Below are 26,095 nucleotides of genomic sequence, written 5' to 3' on the forward strand. Positions count from 1 at the left end.
AGCAAGCTCAGAAGTAAGATCTGCTGTGTCAGTGGGAAGATCAACCTGAGACTTGAGCTGGGCGGCTGGGTGGAGGCTGTACTTTCACATGAGAGCATCCTGCCTCTCACTTTAGTATATTTGGATCAGACTTCCCTGACCAAGTGTGTGGTGGGCCAGTCTTACGTTAACCTCTGAGGACATGTGTGCAGGGATCCCAGACTTCCTGGCATAATCTGGATGCTGTGCCCATGTCCTGCTGCTCCTGCCTGGGACTTTGACAAGGAGGCAGCTCTGCTCAACAAAGCTTGGGGAAGCCTATCATGGTCCTTCTGCACCTCTGTTCCCCTTCAGGGTCAGATAGGGAGACCAGAGGCACTGAATGAGCCACCAAACCTATCTGTCCCCAACACTGAAATGTCCTCTGTCCTCATCAGGTGGGAGGCTGGGGATTAAAGGACTTGCAAAGCAAGCCACTAGGTTAAAGTACTTCAGCATCATTGGCTCCCACCCATCTGAATTTCTTCAGCATTCCTTGTATATGTTTCCCCCATGCTTGATATGAAGGTTTTTCCAGCACTCATCACAACAGATATTAAAGGCATGAAGACACAAAAGTTTGCTGTCGTCCTCCAGCCAGCTTTCTGCTTTCAAACGTACAGACCAGGGCAGGTTCCCAGGGGACTCTCTGGTGCTCTCTGGACCCTGGGCCATGGTATGGAGAGGCCCAGATGGGCTCCGACAAGCTCCAGTGGCCACAGAGTGTGGAAGTGCATTAAGGCCTTAAGGTGTAGCCTGTCATCAGGGCTCGTTAGCATGACTGTACTGCTTCTGTACCAGAGCCAGGCAGATGCTGGTAGTTGTCAGTTCTGGGCCATCAAGTGAAGAGTTTCAGTATGGCCAGGGTTGGGAAATGGAGCACTTTGCATCAAATTGCAACTTTCTTTCTTGCCTAAGGAGGGAAATAACCTTGTTTGCTTGTTTGTTTATGTGTTTGCTGAACAGCTTGTGTTGAAAATCAATGCCATTTATGAGGCACGAAGGGGAAAGAAACGTGTCAAGAGGCTATCACAGTCTACAGAGAGCAATTCAGGGAAAGGTAAAGGAACTTTGAATCTTCATATGTCTAAGACTTTTTGAGAACTTGTCTTAGAGTTTAGGCTGCCTTATTCATTTATGTGGCGTTTTCTAGCATTTCTTCCAGTCCAGAGTGAGACTGAGTTGGGACTTCCACTCTTTCTTTTGGGAAGATAAAGTCTGATCCTCTGCCCAAAAGACTTTCATTAAAACAGAATTTTAGGTTTTTTGCTTCATTTTCATTCCATGGCTTCGTATGATAACCTTATAGGTCACACCAAAAATGTCCCCCCTTTTTGATGTTTATTTCTGGAACAGGCTGGAAGCTGTGGAGAGGAATGTTCTGTCCAAAAAGTCTGATTTGTTGAGATCAAAATATTTTGCAGGAATGTGTCACTTTAGTGAACTGTCCAGTGGAAGATAGTAGATTTTGAAACAGTGCTGGTTCCTTCAGCATTCCAGTAAACAAATAGCCTCAGTTGGGAATCAGGGTTTCTAGACTTGACTGTAAGACTATCTCCATCATAGCAAGATTGAGACTTTCAGCCTTTCACTGTTAATTAACAACTTGCCAGAAGTGTTGAGATACTTTAGAGAAATTACTTTTAAACATCTAATCTCTGTAAAACTTAAAATTACTTCCTTCCAACACGGTATTTTTTTTTCCAAAAGATCCTAAATTCCAACAAAAGGTGACCGCTAGCTCTATTTGTTTCCCACAGTTTATACAGGATATGCACCCACAGGTATATTTTTATATGAATGTTCAGGGGAAGCATCCCAGACTTGTCTCTACATCATTTTTTTATACCCCTCTCTGAAGCATCTAAGGCATCATTGACAGAAACAGGCTATTGGACCATATAGACCTTGACTCTGATTCATACTGACAATTGTTCTTTTGTTTGTTTGCTTGTTTTTATCCCTTGTCCTGCAAACTACTGCATATTAATCAGTATTTTACCTTGGATAATATACTGCTCTGGTGTTTTATTCTTTATGCAACTCTTCTGGGTGTGCAAAATTAATTGTGGTTGTGTTTTTTTTTATTATTCCCTGAATGTATGGGAAGATACTGAGGTTGGTAAGCCAAATGTCTGTGGGTATGCACCCTTGAAAAGAACAAGGCCCTTTGGATCTATGCTGTTTTCCCCTTGAAGTTGCAAGGCCTGGCTTTCTCATGCCAGTGCTAAGAAATGCACAGTTATAAATAGGCCTTACTTAATTCATCTTCCCCTTTCTTTTTTTCCTAGTTACAGATGAAAACAGTGAATCAGACAGTGATACTGAAGAGAAACTGAAAGGTAAGGCAAATGTGTGAAGAGAGCAAATGGCTCCTGATAAACTTCGCTCTGAGATCCTGGGTCAAGATCTCTCCTCTCTATGTTCTGGAGAGGAGCTTATTTCCACTTTGAGTGCAGTGAGAAAACAAACATCTCAATACTGCAGAAAAAAATCCATGGATGGAGGACTGTAGGAGTCCAAACCAAACATCTGTTCCAATTGCCATCAAAGCTTTTTGCACTGACTTTCCTAGGAGATGTCTTTGGACACTATGGAAATACAGTGAGGTTTTTATAAGTACACAGTCACAAGTGTGTGACCAGGCTGACAGCAGCAAAACTGCATGGGGCAGAGTGTTCAGAAACCCCACTACACATATACTAAAGGGGAAAAACCACCAGCCAGACTGGCTAGCTAGGAAAACAGAATTGCACTATATGATTTATTGCTGGTTAAATTCTTCTGCATTGGCTGAGTTGGGATAAAGCACTGCATTGCTTGCTTCACTCCCGTAGAGCTGTATGGTATACTGGTCTCCATAATACTATTCTAAAATCTTCTTGTGTTGGTAATTAGCCCTGTGACATGCTGGTGGCATTACAATCTTTTGGGAATTTATATGGCAAATTCAAAGTCCTGACAGGGTTATAATGCAAGATGGAAACTCCCTTAGATTCCCAAGTTTCCTGACTCACATACACACTTGATCTGGGTAGCAGGTCAGTTCCCAAGATGTAAGTCATAGAATCATAGAATGGTTTGGGTTGGAAGGGACCTTAAAGATCATCTAGTTCCAACCCTGCAGGGACACCTTCCACTAGCCCAGCTTGCCCAAAGCCCCGTCCAACCTGGCCTTGAACCCTTCCAGGGAGGGGGCAGCCACAGCTTCTCTGGGCAACCTGTGCCAGGGCCTCACCACCCCACAGGGAAGAATTTCTTTGTTATATCTAATCTAAATCTACCTTCTTTCAGTTTAACATCATTACCCCTCATCCTATCCCTACACTCCCTGATAAAGAGTCTCTTCCCATCTTTCCTATAGGTCCCCTTTAACTACTGGAAGGCCACTATAAGATCTCCCTGGAGCCTTCTCTTCTCCAGGCTGAACACCCCCAGGCATAAGCAGCAGTTCCCACTCTGTGTCAGCCATGGTGTGTTGTGTTTACAAGTGTTCATCCTTACCCTCTTTCAGGCTTTTATGACAGAAACTTCAGACTGAATTCCCTCTTGTGAACACAGCTTCCCACACAAGAACTACTGTATGCTCTTGCTCTCCTCTGCATTGGGAAATCTTTTATCTGTACTGCTGTGTTGGCAAGATCAAGATGAAAATTGCTCCCACCGCCTACCTTTGACAGGTTCTCAGGCTATCCTGAAGACAGGGAGAGAAAGCTTGTGCCCCGATTGCGCAGAAGTTACATTCACAACTGTCTTGAAACACGATGTTGTGAAATATAGTCCATGTTTAGATGTAGCTGAGAAGAACTGTGTAGATGTGGCTAGGAAGACTCAAACTCTTGTCTGTAACTGGTTGCCATAGTGAATCATGTGCATTAGCATGGGTTTCTATGTAATGTCTGTATAATTGCAGCAAGAAACTTCCTGTAGAGGGGGGATGATGGAGATCATGTGAAGTCACCTCAAATCCAACAGCACTGGAGTCTGAACAACATCCAGATCCATACCTGGATCTGAGTCACTGTGCAAGTCTACATAACTGTGAACAGTAGCTCCGGCACTTGCTGTTTGCTCTAGCTATACCTGTATTTTGCTTTATGCCTTGTTGAACTGTCAATTTTCCTATTTTTAAATGGGAAAGTGAGATGATTTATCAAGTTTCTTTTGTCTAGGACTTTCGAATTTTTACCTAACAGGCAAACACACTTCTGCTTAGCAAGTCACTGTATGTCATCTGAGACACAGTAAATCATCAGACAGCAATCATCACGCTGCATGTCGGAGCCATAAGTGTTAACCCTTGGGAAGGAAAAATGTTTGAACACACGCTCTGCCATGATGACAGCAGTAAAGTTCTGGTATCTTTAGTAGGTTGCACAGAATATAAACAATGCAGAGCTTGAGTGAGTGCTTCAGAAGCACTCAGCATTGCTGTGACACTGCTCCTTTTGAAGTCCCTGGTAAAACAGAAACCACTTCCGAAAACTTTTGAAGAATTACAGCCCTAGAGCAAATAGCATAGTAGGTGATGAGAGAAGAGAGTCTAGGCCATCTTCCTAGGTCTTTAACTGTCCAGGGATTGTTACACTCCCTGATTTAAGAGACACCCCAAGATTGCTTTAAATTATATTGTCTGAAATAGTCCATGAGTGGCACAACTTTACCAGACAAAAAGTCAAGCATCTGTCCTAAAGTATATACCATCTCTCAGAAGGCCCTGTCTCCCAGGCAGACTTCTTATGTATTTGGAGTTCCTGCAGTATCCATGTGGTTGTTGTTTCTGTCAAAACGTTGCATTGCCACCCGCGTTTGCAAAAAGCACAGTTGTGAGAATGTGCTGTAGTCTCTGCTTGTAGTTAATTCTTTCTTTCTTTTGTAGTAGGGGTAAGGGAGACGTCATGGAGATTTAATTTGGGATGCGACTGTAAAACAAAGCAGGGGGGGTAGTCTTAGGGAATCTCATCTGGTCTCTTCTCAGCAGGCAGCTTTTCATTACTTTCCATGCTGGAATGTTTATTGTCCCACAGCTCATGTGTGTTGCAGTTACAGCTTGTTTGGCAGTTTTTCTTGTTTTCCCATTGTCTTGGGTGAACTTGTAGAAACATGGTCCTAAGCAATTAGTTTTAGGCACAGGAAGGACTGGCATGAGCCAGCCTTTTTCATTTGCACCTCTCTTCACTTTTTTTTTGTTGTTGGCCTACAGCCCAGCCTGCGTTACTGAAGCTGGGAGTCCCCAGTGTTACGCAGCCAGTGGAACCCTAGTCTGACCCAAGTGCTAGTCTTGTAAAACCATGGGGATCGCTACCCACAGCCTCCTGAACAAAGGTGATCAGTTGTCTAACTATGCTAGCTTTGAAAGATGCATAAATGAATGCTAGGATGAATATCCAGACATCGTCTGCTACACCATGTCCCATATTGATCTTAGTTTGAGTTGTCTTCAGCTGTAAAAGCTATCCATTAAATCCTTGTGCTACCTAAGCTCTTCAAAATTATGGCACTCACAAGATTACATCCTGTCTCTCTCGATATCTAGAATGCAGCTTCCAAATGGTTCCCACCTCTTACTTAGCCACCGACAAAGTAAATGCGGTGAGGCGGTTTCAAGTTTATCCATAAGTCTTTGCAAAGCACTGTTTGCTCTGTGCAAAGAGCTAGACAAAGCCACAATCTCTAATTTTTTTTTCATAGCTCACAGCCAGCGCCTGGTGCATGTGAAATCTCGCCTGAAGCAAACTCTGCGGTACCAAACCTTGGAACGGGACTTGATTGAATATCAAGAGAGGCAGCTGTTTGAGTACTTCGTTGTGGTGTCACTGCACAAGAAGCAGGCTGGGGCTGCCTATGTTCCTGAGGTTACGCAGCAGTTCCCATTGAAGGTGCGGTGATTTTTGGAAGGTCTGGCTGACATGTCTCATGTTGTGTGGTGCACTTGCACAGCTGGAGAAGCCACAGCTTCTCTGTTGACCACACATTATATCAGTAACCCCTCTGCTGTCTCAGTGTTCAGTGAAACTGAAGATAGAGGAGCTGCAGTCACCCCCCAAGAATTGTCGTGGTGTTCCTCACTGTTGAAAGCAGCTGATTTAGATCTTTTGCTGCCTTTGGTTATGACTTTTATGTAGCTATTCCCTTTCTTCCCCTTTTCCCTTTAAAGAAAAATGACACTCAGGAGAAGACACGTGTTTGCAAAGGGAGGACACAGCTTTCACCAATAGGCTAGCTCACAACAGGGAATGAGGAATGGGAGAAACAGAGCTGGTGTGATGGTGTGTTTGTAAATGGAACATAACCAGAAGTCCCCTCAGACTTCAGTTCTCTCACCACTTGCTGGAAGATATGTCCCAGATTAGAGGCATGATGTAGCAGGGACAGGTGCTGCAGATGCAGAACTCGGTGGAATTGGGGGCACAGAGTTACTTTAAGATATCAAAAGATTAGGTGAGCCAGAATCACAGAAATTTTAATACCTTACAGGCAGAAGCTTAGGCTCTGTCATCACTTCTTCATTTGTCACAGGAAAAATATTTGAAGTCATTCCATCCCCACATGACTAATTGGAAACATTCCTTCTCTCTATTCTGCTAGCTTGAGCGCTCGTTCAAATTCATGCGTGAGGCAGAAGATCAGTTGAAAGCTATTCCCCAGTTTTGCTTCCCTGATGCAAAAGACTGGGCCCCTATCCATCAGTTTGCCAGGTAAGTACTGTACTTTGTATCCTGATTCATGAGAAACAGATTTATATATCAAGCTAATAAAATATGAGAGCTGTTATGGTAGAAAATGGGGCAGACCCCTGAGAGAGGTGTATTGTAAATGTGAAAATATTGTGGGTTTATTGGGTTTGTATGTCAGAGACTTTTAATGTGGGTGACTGGTATCTTGGTCATTCTGCTTTCTTTTTCTGCAGTGAGACGTTCTCATTTGTCCTGACAGGAGAAGATGGAAGCAGGCGATTTGGATACTGTAGGAGGCTGCTGGTAATTTTCCTTATTTCATTCTTTCCCTAGAGATGCAGCCTACTGTGGAGTTGGTGTTACTGGCACCTGCTCTGGAAAGTGGAAAGCTGCTGCTCTTCTCTTTCAGTGTGGAAAGAAAGAGCGGCAACAGGGCAGCTTTGCTCTTTTCTGCTCTGCTCAGTGCCAAAGTGCCTCTCTGAATACCATCCTCCACTCCAGGCACAGCTCTTTTACATTTTTCTTATACCAGTCCTTAACATTTTGATCATGGACTGTTTTTTCATCACTAAGCTCAAGATAGGCTTTGTCTCCCTTAGGTTTAGATAGCTACTAAACAGTTGTCTAAACCTGTGCTGGTCCTGTAGGTTCAGAGTTTTCTCTGTAGAACAGTCTGCCCTCCCTAAGTCATTTGACTTAAGAAGATTGGTATCATACTATACCCATTTTTCCCCACTGTTTCTAGCGTACCAGGGTTTGAGCCAGACTTAAGGTATTGTCATCAGCAGCATGCTGTCAAATGTCTGCCGGTTTCTGAACCAGCCAGCAAGCTTCAGAACTAAGAGACCTGTCACTCTTATCTTTGCACTGGTTATAACTGACATTTTCTTGGTGATTTTTGTGTGTGTATTTGTGTTTGTCTTGAAAGCCCAGTGGGAAAGGGAAGCGCCTCCCAGAAGTTTACTGCATCGTGAGTCGCCTTGGATGCTTCAATCTCTTCTCTAAGGTGAGAGGGGGGGGGATAGAGACTTTGTGCTGTAGGCCAAGAGGGACCTGAAAGTGAGGTCAGCCCCAGAGGAATGGGGATCAGGGAAGCTGATAGCTGAAGAAAGGGCTTGAAATAGTGTTGGCAAGGCAACCACATGTTAATTCCAGAACCTAGCAAAAACACAGTTAAGAGGAAAACTAGATTGTCAGCTGTTGCCTTTTTCCTTCAGCAGAACTACTAGAACACATGCACTGAAAGATTAAAAAGTGGAGTCCTGACTCCAAGGGTGGTGGGGAGTTTGCAAATTGTAAGCTTTCCAGTGACCTCACTGGAGCTGTGTTTCTCTTGCTGAAGGAAATAAAGAGTATTCAGCAGCACCTTCTACCTTCTTCCTTATGATTCAAGGCTCCATGTCAGTTAAGGAGAGACCATAGATGCTGGTGCACTTCCCTCCTCTTGATTTACATGTTTTTGTGTCTTCATGCCTTCATTTCAGATCTTGGATGAGGTCGAGAAGAGACGGGGCATTTCCCCAGCCTTGGTGCAGCCTCTCATGAGGAGTGTCATGGAGGCACCTTTCCCAGCTTTGGGCCGGACAATTACAGTCAAGAACTTTTTGCCAGGCTCAGGAACCGAGGTAAAGACACCACTCCAGAGAGAGGAAGACTTAAGCCAGCAAATGGTGCAAAAGTGGTGACTGGAAGTTGGGACTGTGACATAGCACTGGGGACCTTCAAGGACATTTTTTGGTAGCAGTAGGGTGGGGAAAGCTAAGGAGTAAAATGAGGGACCTAGAGGGAATGCCGTGGAGACTTTTCCAGTGACCATCAAAAAGGAAATCATATGGTAAAGGTGAAGGTGAGGACACATTAACTAGGCTAATATGGTAAAATTAATTGGGGCATTGGCCTTGAGGCCAAGTGGCACAGACTGGTGGACCTCATGCTGCATAGCACATGGCCTTGGATCTGCTCGAGGTCCCCCCGCACTTAACTTCCTGAAGACAGGATTCATAGCATGTGCTCCACCATCCTTAATACACAAGTGCTGTTGGTGTGGGACAGGGCACAGGGTTCTGGTCAAAAAATACCTGAAATCACTCAAGGGAAATGTTGTAGCCTTTCAGAATGGCATATTTACAGCATGGAGGTGAGGGTACATGTTGCATCTCCCACAGTGTGGTGTGAGGACAGTGGGAGAGTTTTAAGAATGCAGAGCTGTTGAAGGACTCTGAGAGGTTTGAGGAAGCCAAATAGAACATGAGAGAGAGGAAAGTGAGCATGCTGCTGAAGGTTATGTCTGAGGGCTTTCAGCATGTCACTACATGATTACATTCTCCTCAGCTAAACTGAGACAGTCCAAACTAAATGAAATTACTGCAGAGCAGATGCATAGCTGGTTAAAAATCTGCACTCAAGGAGTAGAGTCCCAGTGGCATGCTGTCAGGCTGTGAGAATGTTTGGGCTGTTTTGTTTCTAGGATGCTTAATGTTCATTAATTATCTGGTTGATGGCATAAACCCCACATTTACACAATGGGTAGATGACAGCATTGGGGTGGGTTGCAGGCACTTTGGAGAGTAAGGGATTAAACTTCGAAATGACCTTGCTAAAATGAAGATTTGGTCTGAAATTCAGTACGGACAGGAGCAAAATGCTGGGAAGAAATGAGCAGTCTAATATAACATGGAAGTAACTGAGTGAGCAACAGTACTTCAGAAAAGGATCTGGCAGTATAGTGGGCCTTAAAGTGAGCAGAAGTAACAGTATGGTATTATTTAGACAAATTGTGGAAGAAAATGAAGGGATGAATAATAAATAAAAGCTTTTTCTCTGCTTTTCAGCATTGGTGGAAATTTATTTAGAATATAATTTTCCAAAAAATGCAAACACTAGGAGAACGCTCCAGAAGTTCCACTTACTAAGTGGTTTAGAAAGTACAGGCAAAGCTTGAGAAAACTGTTTGCTTAATACAGAAAACAAAGGACAAAGGAGGGCACGTGACAATAACCTTCCAGTATTCAGGAAGTTTCCTACAGAGGGGAAGGCGACCAGTTGCTCTGAGTTGTATACTGAGAGTAAGACAGCAAATGAAGTAATTTGCCACTGAGATGTTTCAGCTACAGGCATGCTGTTGGTTAGGGTAGCTCAGATCTAATTTTCTTGTGGGATTTATGAACTATCTGGTGTTGGAGGCTTTCAAGAACAATTTAAATAAGCTCTAAGATAAGGAAAGGAGTATGAAGTACTAAGGTGCTGTGACAGGAATTCATTTTAGTAGATATGAATGAAGGAAAATGCCCACAAGCTGCTCTTTTCTGTAAGTGAAAATTTATAATCAGTAGGTTAGAGATCCAGCTTCTTCCAGTAAAAAAAAACAAAAACCAAAAAACAAAAAACAAAAAACCAAACCCAAAACATAACCATAAGAGTGCAAATTTAAAAGGCTTCCTGCCATTTTGCTGCTTGAATGCCAGAAAGGCTGGAAACTACTCCTCGCTGGACACAAACTAGTTTTCTTCCTTATGAAGAGCTCCCTGTCCTCAGCCCAGTGGGGAGAACTTGTGGTTGGTCTCATGCTGTGCCCATTGCAGTGAACTCTGGATCATCTTCATCTGGAAGAAGGATTTGTTGGGAGGTTTTTGCAGAACTGTGTTTGAGGGCTTAACACTGTTCAGTGTTCACCAGCACAGTCAGTAAGGTTTGTTAGCTGTGAAAATACCTGTGGGGTCCTTGCTTGCCACAGTGTGTGGACAGCAAGAGCCAACCTGTGGTGTTTTTCTCTCCAACAGGTCATCGAGCTACGGCGGCCTCTTGACTCCAGGCTTGAGCATGTTGATTTTGAGTCCTTGTTCACATCCCTCAGTGTGCGGCATTTGAGCAGAGTCTTTGCCTCCCTGCTTCTGGAAAGGAGGGTGATCTTTATTGCGGACAAGCTCAGGTACCCTCTTGCATTTCCTTAAACAAAGTGCTGACAAGGACGGGAGGCTGAGAAGACCACAGTGAATGATCTCTCTGCTTTGTTCTTTTTTTCTTCTCTGCCCTTTTCCGACTTCTTACCTGATGTGAGTAGGGCTGTATTTCCCAGGAGTGTGGAACTCAGGCCATGCACCATAGTTTTGCTTTGCAGCTTGCAAAAAGCATGCTGCATCTTGTCCCTAAGGAGAACCAAATTCCCTTTTCTCCAGATGGTTTTAGAGCAGAGGCCTGGTGCTGAATAAATGAAACCTCTCCTTTTACTCCATGATGCTGCAGTGTTCCCCACTGAGCTGCACTGGAATTTCCAAGGATCAAGCCTCGGGCAGAGATTACCATCCCTTCTGGGTTGTTTCCCGATGTCACAAAATCTTCTTAAATCTTCAGCTTGTATTTTAATATTGGTTCCTAAAGACTTTCTTCCTATGAGAGATGAAGGTAAAGGATGCAGTGAGGGAGAATGAGACAGAGGACTTCCCTCTTCTATTTTGAATCTGTTCAATTTGCTTCCTTGAATTTTTTTTATTGTTCTCCTAAATTATGAAAATGAGCCCTTGTTTCTTTAAGATCTTGTGCAGCTGGTGGCTGGCAGCTCTCCAGCCCTTGAAGCGCTTGAGGATTTGGGGAGGAAAGTTCGCCAAGGCTGGGGAAAGAAAAGCTGCCTGGATGAGTAATGATGCTTAGGAGCACGCTCAGGTTTCAGGAGTGTACAATGCCCCTAAGCTGTCTGATTTCACAACTTCCAGGGAGCAGGCTGCAGCTCTGGGAGTGAGCACTGGGGCAGAGTGGAGAGGCCTCTTCTAAGGAGAGTAAAGGGAAAAATTCATCCTGCAGGTATCCGGGGCTCTCTATGGGCAGACCTCAGGCAGTCTCATCACAGGAATGGGAAGAATGGAGAGAGGGAAGCTGTAGCATCCAGGCAGCACTGGCTGCTTGAGGTTTTTGGCAGCTGCCTTGGGTCAGAGAGGGAAGAGTTACTTCTTTATAATCGCTGATATGTATATGCATAGATATTTAGTATTCTGGATACTTAAGCCACACATTTCATGCAAAGCATTCAGACTTACACTGACAATGAGAGAATTCACCCAAATGCTAGATTTCTACATAGCATATATGATTTATGTGATAATTTATGGTGACAGGCTTTATTTTCAAAGGTTTTTCTCCTCCCCTGTAGGACAGATTTTACATTTTGAGAAAACCTCTTAAGGACCCATGGCATGAGGTCTGGGTGGTAAGAGTAAATGGTAGGAAACTTTTCTTTTTTAAGGCATCACTTTAGAATGAACCTTATTTACCAGATCTTTTCCTATCGTGTCTTTGTATGACAGCACACCATGTATTTTGAGCATTACAGAGTATCTCTAATTCAAAACACTTCAATGGGTTTTGGTGGGTTTTTTTCCCCTGTATCTTTTGTCAGTGTATCCAGGGTCCTTAGGAATGAGTCCAGCTGCCCAGGGCTGTAAAAGAGAACAGGAGAGAGCTCTAGAGTCATAGTTTCTAGAATCTCTGAATGTACCATAAACAGCTTTAACTGTCACTTTTTACAGATCCAGGGACTGTTAGACCACAGGGCTCACATTCAAATGTTTACCGTAGATTTGCCAGCTCTCTAAAAGACTTCTAATATTTGATGTTTCTGAGAAGACCTTGCTCTGAGCAATTTCAGGAGAGTCTTTTTCTTTTCCTGTAACAAAATGCGAAGTTTCTCTGAATAATTTTTGTGGACAAAAAACTTGAAAATTACTCCAAAGAACTGTAAAGGCTTGAAAAACAGAAGACAAAGGAAATAATCCTCAAAAGTAAGTAAACTATTGTATTTTAATCCAGTCCAATAACTTGAGTGCACTGGATTGGTGAGCCTTCTCTAAGGTCAACAGTGTCTTCTACTTGTTGGTGGAAATTCCATGTTTTGAAAGCTGATGGTATTGTAGATATAGGTACTTGTGTCCAGATGATACTTTTCCTGGGACAGGAACACATTGAACTAAATTAATATTAAGCAGTATTTAGTTTAGGGGTGAAAATACTAATGTCAGAGGAAAGAAAAGAAACCCTTTTTGGCAATAGCTTAAGAGAAGAAAAAAAAACTATTAAAGCAGCTGTTGGAAACTGCTCAGAGGTTAGGAATGCTAGAAATAATCCATCCGAGATGGATTAATGGAGAGAGTGCAGGTGACATGGTGAAAGATGCATAATAAATTACATTTATCATTCATCTTTGCAGTTCTTTATGTGGGCACTATCAATAACTATTTGTACATGTGTGTAAAGGTGTGTCTGGGTGCGAGTGACAGAGAAAATGATGTATGCAATTTATTTACATCTTTTAATTGCTATAAAATCAGTCTGTGGGAAAAGAAAGCTGAAAGGTCTCTTGCCAAATTCTGTGTGAACTGTGAAATGTTTTCAAGCGGAGCCAGAAAATGCATCTAACAAGTGTACAGCAAGTGAAATACTTTGTCTTTTCCATCTTTAGAATGAACATTGAGTGCTTTTAAAGACCTGTCAATCCAAAGCTTGGCAGCGGAAAAGGAAGGAATTTGGTTTATTAGTTTTTGGGTGGGGTTTTTCTTTTTTTTTTTCCCCTCTATCACTATGGAAACTGGAGTATACATTGCCTTGCAACCCAGGAAAATGACTTTGCTGAAACGTTGTTGGTCTGTGTAGTCTCCCCTAACTTTTCTTCACTCCTGCACTGTAAACTTTAGTCCTGAGGCAGTAGAGGCCAGGGCACGGGTTAGGAGCTGCAACACTAGAGCTGCATTTGTTTCCAAGGGATGCTGCCTGGCACGCGGTTCAAGGCACAGTAGATGAACCTTTTAGAAGGCATCTTCCAAGTAAAAGTGGCCTGATTTCACAAAGTACCTAGATCTGGGCAGTTTTTATTGGCCTGAGGGGGAGATGTGTTAGGTTCAGAGGGCTTTTATAAATCAGGAAAACTTACACAGGCTTAAAATCAAGACACCCTGTTTGAGATCTCCTCAAAAGCCTGTTGTGGATCTGACTAACTTGAGCAATTGCCTCTATCCCTGCCAGAAACCACAGCTGTTTCAACAACACAAAGTGGTCATTGTTATCAAAGGCAGATCTGAAAGAATTAGAAAGACACTTTAAATGTGGTCATCTTCAGTAAAAGGTAATTAATCATCAAAAAAGAAACCTTTTCCATGTGCTATCAAAACAAATCTGGGACTGCAAATCCCAGCCTCCCAGGTTTCTCCTTTTTGCATTGTGGTTAGGGAGAAGAAGAAACCCAAGGATGAAGTTTGGATGTCAGGTAATTAGCGTTGTTTCTCCAGTGTCTTAACGCTCGCTTCTTCACCTGCACTAACCTGCCACGTCAGCGGGAGGCAGTGACGGTCCCCACAGCTCGTGGAACTTGGCATCCTCCTGGTGGGATTTGCAGCAATGCTGCCTGAAGTCACGGGGCAGCGTTTGGAAGCTACAGTGCCTGTTAAATGTTGTAAACCAGATCTGTGATCCATCATAAGTAAATCCAGATGTGACACAGTGTCAGAAATCTGTAGGTGTTTGTAAAATGAACCCCACTGTAGCAGAGCTTATAAAAAAGAAAAGAAAAAAACCACATAATCAAACTGTCTTAAATTGCCAAATACCAGCATATTTTCAGCGGTTTGGTTAGTGCAGGGAGCAAAGGGCTTCCTGGCATTGAATTCCAAAAGGCCGATTGAATCAATACTGTTTTTCAGATATCATGAAGTATCCTAAACCCAAAGAGGGATTCAGCTTAGGGGGACTTTCTAACATAGGTGCTTGCCTTTGGAGCAGAAAGCTGGAAACCCTGTAGTCAAAGTTTGGGATGAAAGCAACCAAACTCAGCAGCCAGTATCCTTCCTTAGAACCTGTTGCAACTTGTCAAGGTGTCTTTTTAGAGCAAGTCAAGCTAGTCTTGGAGCAAGTTTTTCAAGGAGAAGACGATGAGTTTCCATGTAGTTGCAGCTGTTGTGTTCAGATTCTGTTTTGGCCACCTCATTTCCAGATGGCTACGAAGAAGCAGCAGCTTTGCAGGATGCTGTGTGGTAGGTTTTTGCATAGGATTCTGTGTGGTAGAAAGCCTTGTTGTTCAAGCAAACAAATTTCACAGATTGTTGCATCATCATTGTTCTGACCAAGGGAATGCTCAGCCAGAGAGATCTGTGTGTCAGTCTGTATCCAAATCAGCCCTTTAGGGAAGGATTTGACATGGTTCTTTGTGTACGCCAGTACCTTTTAACCTCTATACTAGCAATATCTCAGTCTCTCCTGCAAGCTTCTGTGCAATAGACATCAGACATACAGCTTAGCCATGTTCCCTACAGGAGGCTGAATGAACCCATGAAAACGTGCTCAGGATCTTGAAAGTGCACTTGGAAGACCTGCAGTATTTTAAGGATTACTGCTGAAACCAAAAGCCTTAAAAAGTGGTGTCTGTGTCCCATTTGAACAACTGGCATTGAACTTCTGTGGCCTGAGGGTAGTGCATGGCACTCCCCAGAGCACACTGCAATCATGTGGGCTAGATCTCTTCATTCCTGGTGGCATCTGGAGTGCACCAAGCAAACTACAGCACCTGGGTCAGTGTTATTCCAATGGCAGCAGTTGGCATCATGGTTATGGTGCATGCATCCTGGCATATCAGAATTTCAGTGGGGACCCTGGCTCTAGCTAACCAAAGGCACTGGCTGCCTGTTTGGTATAAGAGCCCTCAAAGGGCTGACTGACGCTGAAATAGTGCTATGAGAGTGTACTAAACTTCTGGTTGTGTTGCACACATCACCTGTGGTTGATTCTGTGCACACCTCATAGAAAGAGGCATCCAGCTGGAGCAGCACCCAGAACTTCAGTGGCCATACTCACCTTCTGCACAGACGGCTGCGACTGTGATGTAGTTTGGGCCGTCTCCCCCATCGCTGCTGGCTGAAGAGCACACAGTCACACAGATGGCATAAAAGGAATTTATCATACTGGATTCTTTTGCAAGGCTCAGTAACCCTGGTGTGAATCAGCAGTCCCTCAGTGCTTGTTGCAGTGCTGTATGCAAGAGGAGGAGGGAGTTTAGGCTTGAGTCATTCCACAGGACAGAGGTTCTGCCAGGCTCCTGGCAAGCTGCAGCTCCCTGAGACTGTCTGCAGAGCAAGTCTGACTGAATCACATGTGGAAGAGACACCTCAGTGTTACCTCCTCTGTGTCCATCTCTGAACTGCTCTGCCTTCAAAGGAGGCCTGCAGACCTCAACCCTATCAGTATTGCTCCCTCAAAATGTCTTCCACAGTGAGGAATGTTTCAGAGCAGAGATCGCTAGGATTCATCCTGGAGGCGATGAGACATTCACAGATGGAAGGGTGGAAGGGGAAGCTATCTTTACTTCCCACTGTGTGGTGCATACAGTTTAAGAATTACAGAGCTCTGTCTGTGACTTCCACTAACTGGACCTGGGCCATCTTTCCTCCCACTTAATCTCTCACGTACCATGTGTACTCGCTGGGATTTGAGAGCAGGGTTGAGGGAAGAACAAGCCACCATAAATATAGTAGGAGACAGCATGCCATAATATCTCACCATGCCATAAATAACTACGTACTTCAGCTGCTCACTCTGAGGAGCTACCTGGAATCACAGAGATCTTTTTCCATTGGTTTTCAAGTGCTGTCTATAAAGTCAGTTCCCACCTTTAGGCAGGTAAGTTGGATGTGCCTTCAAGATGGAGGATTTGTAACGAAGGTGAAACTTCTGACACTTCCACATTCAACCTCTTCTCAAAGGAGAAGTCCAGTGGTGGTAATTTAAGTGTAATGCCACAGTGCTGCACACAAGCGATGAAAGGTGGAGTTCTTTCAGCTTGTGTCATCATGGTGCTGCTGTTACTACTGTGGGGGTATTATCAATCAGAAATTGAGGAGTGGAAAATATGCTCTGGAGTAATGGAAGGGAAGAGAAGCCCCTGCTTTTGCATCTGGTAACATGGCCTGAAATGTATGGGTGTACAAGTAGCACAGCCTTGAAGAGGGCAGTTTTTAAGGGATCTCATTACCTTAGACTGTACTTCTAAGATGGCATATTCACTTTTGTTGCGGTTCCTGTCAAGATTAGCTTGTGTGAAGGATACGAGAAAAATAATATACTTTGATATTGTTACCACATTTCATCTAGGTGGGGGTTTTTTGTGTAAGTGTTACTGTTTCTTACTAGCTCTGTATTCTCTCATTGTTTTGATTTTGTTTCTCTCAGATTCATTGTCTGTTCTGTATGTGTGGTAGACACAGCAAGACATGGGCTTCCTGATGAGGGCAGGCACAGCTTGAGAGCAGCGACAGGGGCAGCCACCAGGAATGAATGTGGAGAAGGGAGGGGGATACTCTAAGACCTTCCTAAAGAAGGATGTGGAACTGAGGGGTTTTTTCCCATTTAAAGGCTTAAAGCTACCAGTCTGTGACATGGCCTTTGAAGGGTCCTCCTCTTTTTTTTTTTTTTTTTTTTTTTTTTTTTTAAGAAAAGACAAGCCTCTGGGAGCACAGAGAGAGGAAACTCTCTCCGTTTTGTGAAGAGACTTTCCCAGCGCACACATCCCAGGGGTCCCTCCCAAGTGCCCATTCCTTACCTGTTGCAGTCCTAGATAAAATTCTCACGTTAAGGAAATTCCAGCCTCTCTGCTGGGATTTACTTATCTCCAAAAAGCATCATGTGTTTAACAATGTTTACTGTCTGATTACTTCATGCAGTCACACTGATGTCCCAGCAACCACGATTGTGTTCCGCTAAACTGAACTTATCTGATGAAAGCCAGCCAGCTGTAGCTCAGCCACGTTACTCTGCTCAGCGTGTGTTAGTGTTACAGCACAAGGATTCAAATCCACCAGACTTAGCTGGAGTGGGGGGGGGGAGGGAAAGCAGGCTTCACTTTTGCAGAGCGAGCTTGAGTCCACACCCATCAAACCCCTTCCCTCTCAAGTCAGCAATAAACTGCCAGATCCGGGTTGCTGAGTGTAAATTCCCCCGTGGAGTTTAACAGGAGCCAGCTGGGCGTCCTTCCTCGGCGACGTGACTCCTCCTGGCCTCACCAGGCTCCCTCCCCTCCTCCAGCCTTTCGGGACCTGGATGCTAGTAAAACAAAATGACGTTATATACAGGGTTTATAGTGGCGAGCCTTCCCCCTCCCTTGATGCATACAAATGCTTCCAGACCCAGAACAGCTGAGTAACTGCTGCCCTGCAGCGAGCTCTGTGTCTGCCTGCAGAACCTGCCTGCTTCCTGACAGAGAGCTGATGGGGTTTCTGGATGGATCCTCTTGGAAGCTGTCAGCAAAGGTGCTTACAGCTGAGCCACTGGTGGCATTTGAAGGGGAAAGAAAGAAGGTGGCAGTCCCATGAGCTGTGGGTGGCTGCCTACAGAGGCTGGCCTTGTGCTCCCCTCTTGGGATTTCACTCTCCCATGATTCTGAGTAGCCTTGGCAGGCTCCAGAGGCTCTGGGATGCCTGGATAGCCTTGGTTGGAGACCGCTGCCTTCCTCCTTCCCCTGTGCTCTGGCGTGGCTGCTAGGAGCTATCAGTATGGATTGGACCAATTGAAAAGCATGCCATTGCCAACTCCTGCTAAGAGTTGCCCAAAGGCAAAGTTTATATGCTGCACAGGTAGCAAGCCAAGGGGCAGGGGTGGACCATGGCTGCCTGGGGACCTTGTGGCTGCAGATCGTGTCCAGGGCTTTGCCAGAGGGTCCAAGCAGGCTGTCCACCTGCGTTGCTGAGGCCAGGAGTATGGCCAGCAGGTAAGTGGGCCACAGTGCAGCCCAACAGATAGCTGCTGTAGTGGTGGAGCCATCTTCGGCGCCCCACAGCTGTGAGCTCTCTGTGCTGGATGGTACAGTCACTGTGCATTCCGACCTGTGGTTTTCCTATGGGAACAGGCACGGAGGTGTGCTGTGGGAGAATAAACTTTCTCTAATGAAAGACAGTGGCATGGAAGACCCCGTGTCTGTCTGGCCTTTCCCATCAGGGCACTGGAATAGCAGATGCTGGTTTCAGTGGGAGCCATCTCTTGCCACAGGAATCATCTTTCGTAACATGGGCTCCTACCTCAAGTCATTGCTCCTGAAGCTGAAAAAGGGGTCAGAAATCTGGGAAAGCACCTAGTAATTACAGAGATCAATCAGGGAACGATTGAAAGAGCCCTGATTTCTAGGAAGCACCACTCATCTACTGGCTGACCAGCTGTTGCCCTTGGTTGTGTTTCATCTTCCAGCACTCTCTCCAAGTGTTGCCACGCCACGGTGGCCCTGCTGTACCCCTTCACCTGGCAGCACACCTACATCCCTGTGCTGCCACCTTCCATGATCGACATCGTGTGCTCGCCCACCCCCTTCCTCATCGGCCTGCTCTCCAGCTCCCTGCCCCGCCTGAAGGAGCTCCCGGTGGAGGAGGTGAGCCATGTGCCTGCACTGTGGCCTTGCTCCCGCTTGCTTCCCATGGGCTCAGTTGTCTTCTGTCTCAGCAAGGCTGCTCTTGAGAGTCTGCCTTGGCATCTGGTGGTGCGAAGGAGCTGAGCTCTCGTCCTCTGGGTCCTGTGAGCACGGGGTGAGAGGAGGCAGACATCTCCCGGGGAGGCAGGGCTGCCTTGTCCACAGCTTGGGAGGGCGGGGGGCTGTGATCTCCTACCGTGACACTGCTGTGGGTAGGAGATGATTTTATTAAAGTTTCCATTGTTTTCTGCATAGTGCTGTCTAGGGGCTGAGCACAAAGTCTGCCAGGCTTGGTGTGATTGCTACAAATTGGCCAGGATAGCTGCCCGTCTCATTAACACAGGTGACTAGTGAAAGCAATAAATAATTAAGAACCAGATTCATGGTGCACAAGTGTGAACACAGCAAGGCTGAACATGGTCGGGGAGGCATTTCCTTCTCTGCCCGCCCAGAGGACAGTGGTGCAGCACATGGGGATAAAAGATGGAGCTCCGACCCTGACATGGTGGTGAGGAGTGATGGGCTGGTCTTGGAGCGCAGCCTCCTGCTATCCAAGCTGTTCTGTGGTTTGCAGCAACATCATTAGAAAGCCACAACAAGGGCTCCGCTCTTGGCTCCTGCTGCATGCCTCCTCCAGCTGCGGTGGTGGGTAGGAGGAGCAGGGGCAGGGCCAAAGCATTTCTTCCAGAACAGTTATGGATTAAGATAAACTCTGATGAGGGAAATAACGATTTCCCTTTTTTATTCTTGCTCTTTCATTCTTAGGTCCTCGTTGTTGACCTTGTAAATAACCGGTTTCTGAGACAGGTGAGCTGAGCTATTTCGTATCCTGCATCTTTCCTCCCCCTTTTCCACCACACCTTATCTCCGTCTGTGTTTGCTGACCCGCCTGGCTGCATGGAATACTCACTCTCCATGCAAACTGAGGCAGGCTTTGTGGTTGGCAACATTATAGGAGTTGCTGTGTACATATGTAATATCAGCATTCCAAACCACAGCTGCTGAGGACCATATCATTGTGTATAATCTCTCTCTTTGTTTTTTTTTTAAAGAGGGGAAACGGTGGCGCTTGGGCAATGTGGGTCCTTAAGTGGCACCCTGTAAGGCTGAGAGCAGAGCTGGACAGCCTGGGCTCAGCGCTGTCTGCTGGGGAGCAGCACAGGCTCTTCCAGCCTGTGTCTGTCAGTCCATCTCCTGTTGCATACCTGGCCCTGAGGGGGGAAGGAAGCCTTGATGATTTCTTCAAATCCTTCCTGCCCGAGGAGCTTGTGGCTCCTCATTCCAGTCCTTGCACTGGATGGGTCACAAGTAGGAAGCCAGCACACTCTATGTCAGCAGATAAAATTGCCTGCTGACTTTTACTTCCCTTTGTTGTGGAGAGGAGGAGCGGGATACTGAAGGGAAGGAGATAAATGAGTGAGCATACTCCTGGCCAGGGAAGCCAGTTTTGCCCCAGAGCTCTTTGGCAGATTGCTGAGCAGTGAGTGCTGGCTGCATCAGTCTCTGCTGTGCCTCAGGCCTGGCCTGTGGGTAGGATGGGACCGAGTGTACCTCCTGCTGCAGGGAGCAGCGTGTGGGTGAAGGCCGCTCCTTCCGTGCCGTTCTCACTTGCCAGCTGCCTGGGATATGCTTTACCTTGCACCTCTCTTTTGGAGGTTCACGCTGCCTGAGCCGGGGCTGGTAGGAGCTCGCACACAGTCACGGGCAGTTCCTTGGCTTCGTTGCTCTACGGGAACTCGTTACGGCTCTGTAACACGATCGGTGCCTGAGCAGAGCTGAGCAGGGGGTTGTGCTCACCTGGCGGCACGCCAGCATTGTTCAGATACATCCTCTTTGTGGTGGCGTGAGTGCTCGCAGGCGGACGGAGGGGCCGCAGGTGAGCCCCGCCTGGTTGCCTCTCGGGTAGGACAACTGAAATTCGTCCAGAATAGAGGAATATTTTGAAAAAGACACCCCCTTTCTTCTTTCTCCTGAGCTTCTTGATAGTCCTGCATGAGGAGGTGCTGGGAACGTGCCAAGCATGTTATGCCTTCTCCCTCTCCTCACAGTTCGTTTTTAGCGCTCCCCCTGCTGTGCTGGGGATGGATAGGAACTGGGGAGGAGAAGGGCAGGGGCCAGCTGTGTCCCAGCCCCAGGCCCTGAGGAGGTGGCTCTGTCTTACAGATGGAAGATGAGGACTCCATCCTGCCCCGCAAGCTGCAGGCCGCCCTAGAACACATTTTGGAGCAGAGGAATGAGCTGGCGAGTGACAAGGAAGAGAGCCCTGTCAATGGCAAGCAGGGTAAAGCATGGTGCCTTTCACCTTAAAACCACATCTTTTCCTGTCCCCTTTTCTTGTATCGCTTCTTAGGGCAGAACTAGGCTTGTACTGAATGTAATACCACAGAAATAGAAGATGGGTCAGGATTTTGGTTGAAGCTGTATTAAATATTCCATTGCACCAGGGACAGTTCTCTTTGTGTGAAGAGAAACACTACTTACCTGTTGCTGGTTCTGTCCTTGCTTTACGGCTCCAGGGAACACTTGCACTCCTTTTTTGAGGAGGGGGTGGGGCGCGGATCCCACAGGCCTGTCTCTGCTGCTGACTGTGGGAGTGATGCAGGCTCCTCCCGGGGACAGTCCACCCACAGAGCTGCAGTCTTGGAGGCAGCTGTGGGGCTCACAGGCAACTGGGCTGAGACAGCTCTTTGGGGAGCAGTATGGGCATCTCCTGCTCGGAGGGGAGCCAAACCAAAGCTTGGTGGCTTTCAAAGTAGTATCAGCCCTGTCCTCTTCCATGGTAAGCACTTCCTAGGATGCTGTCTCTCTTGAGCAGCATTTTCTGCTCAGGCTGGATCTGAAAAAAGCCAGGGAGTTTGTTCCCAGGGCTTTTCCTAGCACATCCTTACAGTACCATCCTCACCACTGCCTCTTTGTTTTCTCCTTAGAGACCAGCCCTTTGAACGAGGTGGTGTCTGAGGCCTTTGTCCGCTTCTTTGTGGAGATTGTGGGCCACTACTCCCTCTTCCTGACCCCCACTGAGCGAGAGGAGCGGACCCTGCAGCGCGAGGCTTTCCGCAAGTCTGTCTCCTCCAAGAGCCTCCGACGCTTCCTGGAGGTCTTCATGGAGACACAGATGTTCGGGGGCTTCATTCAGGAGCGGGAGCTGCGGAAGCAGGGGGTCAGAGGTGAGAGGCTCTCCCTGGGCTCTGCTGTTGTGGAAATTCTGCTGTTGCTCCTGCGAGAGCTGGGAGATGCTCACCAGCTGCCAGCTCCATCCCCAACACCATGGCTGGAGGCTGCAGTGTCTGTGTAGGGACACCAGGAGGGAGGTTGTAGGGAAGCGCTAGCACAGCTAACACCCCCACGTGGAATTCAAGAAGTCACTTGGGGATTTTTTTCTCCCTGTTTCTTTATCTTCCCAAAAGGGAGCATCACCTCACTGGAGTGTGGGGAGACATAGTGTTTGCACAAAGCATGGGGACCGACTTCTGAGGAGTAGGGGCTCGTGTGCTTATCTGATTGTTTCTTCTTGCAGTTGGGGTTACAGTCTCACCCTTCACTGCTGCAGTAAGGGACAAGCAGTATCCTCCATGTGTGCCTCTTCCATTCCACACTGAATTCCCTTCAGGACCATCACAGAAGTGGTACACTGCCCAAATGACATTTATTGTTGCAGTCCCTCATGTCCCCTCTCCATGTCTAGAGGAAGAACTGGCTGGATTGGTTATGGATGTTTTGGCTAATAGAAAATATGGATGCTCACGTCCTTCCCAGAGCCACTTCTGTTGTTTCACTTGTGTTATCCGCCAGTCCTGAGGTCTCTGCTGGCAGCTGCAGTTTCTCATCCCTGATGCTGCTTAGTGCTGGCTTAGCAGTTTCCTCCCAAGCACTAATGAGCATTGGACACTTGAATAGGTGGCTGAGGAGAAGTTTTGCAGTGTGGTAAATCCTGTGTCATGATTCCCCAGATGATCTCACGCTCTGGACTTAGCCGCGTTTGTAGCAGAATGAGCAGAGGTTTTGTCTCTCCCTGTGTGAGGTACAAAAGCTCAGTCAGCCTTGCTGTGGGGAGTGAGGAGGCAGACCAAAGCTCCTGTCCCAGATCCGGGCTGAGCTGGTGGAGGAGGTGAGGAGAGTTGTTCCCTCTCATGTGCAATAGTTTATTGGTAAGCTGGGACAGTATGCTTTCAGGTGAATGTTCTTTCTTTTATTTATAGGGAAGCAAAATAGAAGTTGTTGACTTTTTTCTTTCTGCAGGTCTGTTTGAGGTACGGGCTCAGGAGTACCTGGAAACACTTCCCAGTGGGGAGCAGAGTGGAGTCAATAGGTTCCTGAAAGGCCTAGGTAAGGAACCAGCAAAACCTTTGTCTTTTCAGGAGGCTTGGTCGCCTTGTTGCCTTCAGGTTCGGCAGAAGAGAAGCTGCTGAAGGGTGGCAGGGCTCTGCTAGCGACTGCATGTGGCTTCCTGCAGAGCAGTGCTCTGAGCCTTGAGTGATCGCTGCCTGGCCGTGTGTCCCTGCTCCGGCACGCTGTTGGCTCTGCCCCTGATCTACCACTTGACTGGAGGATGGTGGAGAGCCAAAGATTGGTCCATGAGCTGTGTCTGAGTCTTCCAAAGGAGATGGCTGGGTCTGAGGAGGCAATGGAGCAACCAGTGACTTGGGGGGGAGTTGGATGCAGGTCTGGAGGCACAGAGTGACAGTCTCCATTGCCTTCAGGTTTGCCCTTATGAGCAGTGGGAATTGCCCAGGGGTATCCTAAGGTGGAACCCATTTTCCACTGTAAAAGGAGCTAGACAAGAGCTCCAGACTGAGGTGAGAAGTCCTTGATAACTCATTGGATACCATGGCTAAGGGAGTTTGATTTGTTCAGATCGCATCCCTGGCCCTTTTGTCTTTTTTTGGCCATTTAAAACAGCCGTATCTGTGGGGTGGGCGTGCCCTGCCTCTTACTCACACACGCTCTGGCCAGGTGAGCTGAGTAATATGTTCACCTTCCAGGACGGATGGGCAGATGGGCTCTGCAGGGTGTGCCTGGGGGCTTGCGGGGTCCCGGTCTGCCTCACTGCTCCCAGAAGGAGGGCAGAGCTGTGGCTCTGCAGGCACCCCCTTCCAGCTTTGCAGGGCAGGTGGCTGTAGATAAGGGCGCAGGGCTGGCAGCAGGGGCACAGGCCAGTGGTGGTGAGGAGTGACCCTTGTTTTGCCTGTCACTGTGGGGAGTCTGTTTTCCTTTCTCTGTCTCTCCAGGTAGCAAAATGAAATTCCTCCACAAAAAGTAAGAGCGAAGCACATCCTCGTACCACCGAAGAGAATGGCCTTACCACTTAACAGCAATAAACCAGACTATTACCAACCGTTCCCATTCAGCCTGCTCCCAGAAGCCAACAGCCTTGGGCGAGCTGCCTACGGCTGGGCCGCGCTCACGCAGACGTGTGGTGCCGCAGGAAGATTTGATGGCTGCGGGGCTGCCGGGACAGGTTTCTGGATATCTACAGTACCATGCACTGGACCAAGCACTCTCTGAACTCTGCACTAGCACGTTGCAGGCATCCCAGCGGATTGGATCTCTTAGCTAGTCAATTCTTTGTTTTGTTGTATTTTTCTATTTATATCGGGATTAGAACAATTATTAACCGATGACTCTTGCCCTGCCTCCTCTCTGCCTGGTGCTGCAGGAGGCCAAAGCGGGACTCCCACAGGACTGAGCAGGCAAAGCTCAGGCACGGAGGAGGGGAAGAACAGAGATGTATGGAAATAGGTCTCTGCAAAGTGAGGACGCTGAGGGCTGCAGGGATGATTTGGACTGACCAGGAGGAGCTTCCAAGCAAGGGAGAAGGGTGAGGGGGAACCACTAAACCTACTGAGGACTTGATGGGCCAGCCAGCTCCCCGGGTGGCTGTGCCAGGGGGTCCTGGCACAAGGAGAGGCCTTTCCTTATGTAGTGTAATTAAAAGCGAGTGGTGTAAAAAGGCATGTGGACCCTTGGTGTTATGGGGAGGGGGACAAGATGTGTCTGCCCACCAGCCCACCTCATGCTGTGCGAGAGCTGGAGAGGATGTCTAGCAGCTGAGCCCTCGGCTTGTCTGAGCCCTCAGTTTCTCCATGAGCCTCACAGCCTGGGGGCCTCGTTCCCTTGCCTGGCTCCTTGCAGGGGGAGCCCAAAATGGAACTCACCTGCAGGTGACATGCATCCTAGTCAGACAGGCTCTCCTCTCCCTTCTGGGGTGTTGCTGCCAGGGAGCGTGGTAGAAAGTGGGCAAGGGGAGAGTGCCTGCTGCTGCCCTCTGAGCTCCTGGCTGGGGAGGAGGTGGGACCTCTCGCCTCTCCTCTCTCTGTTTCTGTCAGGAAGAGAGGTGGGGAGGTGTCAGGGGGGTGTGTGGAGGCTGGAGGGGTGTGAAGGCTCTTTTCCAGCTGGTGTGAAAGCCATGCCCCTTGCACCGCTTTTGAGGGCAGCTGGAGCATCCTTGGGTCTCCTCTGCTCTTCAGAGAGGAAAGCCAGGGGGTAGCTCTGCTATGGCCTGAAGGGACGTCTCTTCCCCAGCTCCTGGGGGGGTTGCAGGGTGAGATCTGTGTGTGGTTACCAGAAGTCCCTTCCCAGCTCAGCCTCTCTGTGGTGAGGAGCACGGTGAATGCTGGACAGCAGCAGGGCCCTGCTGGGCAGGGGGCAAGTCAGCAGCACCTGCAGCTCTACACTCCCCAGCTCGTGTGCAGGACGGTTGAAGCAGTGGTAGAGGGGGTCAGAGAAGCCAGCAGCATTTATCTCCACCACCACAACCCCTCCCCAGGGTCAGCATCCCACAGGCATGACCAGGTGGGGCGTGTGCAGTGCTGAGCAAAACTGGCACTACTTAAAGCTTAGTTTATCACAGGAGGCAGTGGTGGCCCACCAAAGGAAACTGCAGTGGAGTTCAAGGTGAATCAAATGCTGTGGTTTGGTTCTCTTTTTAAAAGGTGTTTTTAACAGTAGCAAAATGAGGTTTTGCAAAGCTGGGATG

The 26,095-nt window shown here is 47.3% G+C and overlaps 1 protein-coding gene across 2 annotated transcripts in view; it reads left to right on the top strand.

The window, feature by feature from the left end:
- Nucleotides 1-25,073, top strand: part of DENND2A (DENN domain containing 2A) — a 36,191-nt gene extending 11,118 nt beyond the window's left edge. For both annotated transcript variants that reach the window (XM_026866296.1, XM_026866305.1), the window contains exons 6-19: nt 985-1,078; nt 2,310-2,360; nt 5,710-5,897; nt 6,607-6,716; nt 6,929-6,998; nt 7,624-7,701; nt 8,180-8,320; nt 10,475-10,623; nt 18,903-19,080; nt 19,885-19,926; nt 21,283-21,400; nt 22,047-22,286; nt 23,359-23,445; nt 24,348-25,073. In XM_026866296.1, the coding sequence (XP_026722097.1) occupies nt 985-1,078; nt 2,310-2,360; nt 5,710-5,897; nt 6,607-6,716; nt 6,929-6,998; nt 7,624-7,701; nt 8,180-8,320; nt 10,475-10,623; nt 18,903-19,080; nt 19,885-19,926; nt 21,283-21,400; nt 22,047-22,286; nt 23,359-23,445; nt 24,348-24,379 (1,578 nt within the window). In that variant the 3' untranslated portion in view covers nt 24,380-25,073. The remainder of the gene's footprint in view (nt 1-984; nt 1,079-2,309; nt 2,361-5,709; nt 5,898-6,606; nt 6,717-6,928; nt 6,999-7,623; nt 7,702-8,179; nt 8,321-10,474; nt 10,624-18,902; nt 19,081-19,884; nt 19,927-21,282; nt 21,401-22,046; nt 22,287-23,358; nt 23,446-24,347) is intronic.
- The last annotated feature ends 1,022 nt before the right edge of the window (nt 25,074-26,095 follow it).

Source organism: Athene cunicularia (genome assembly GCF_003259725.1).
Source record: "Athene cunicularia isolate RWA chromosome 1 unlocalized genomic scaffold, athCun1 chr1_part2, whole genome shotgun sequence".
NCBI classification, from domain to species: domain Eukaryota; kingdom Metazoa; phylum Chordata; class Aves; order Strigiformes; family Strigidae; genus Athene; species Athene cunicularia.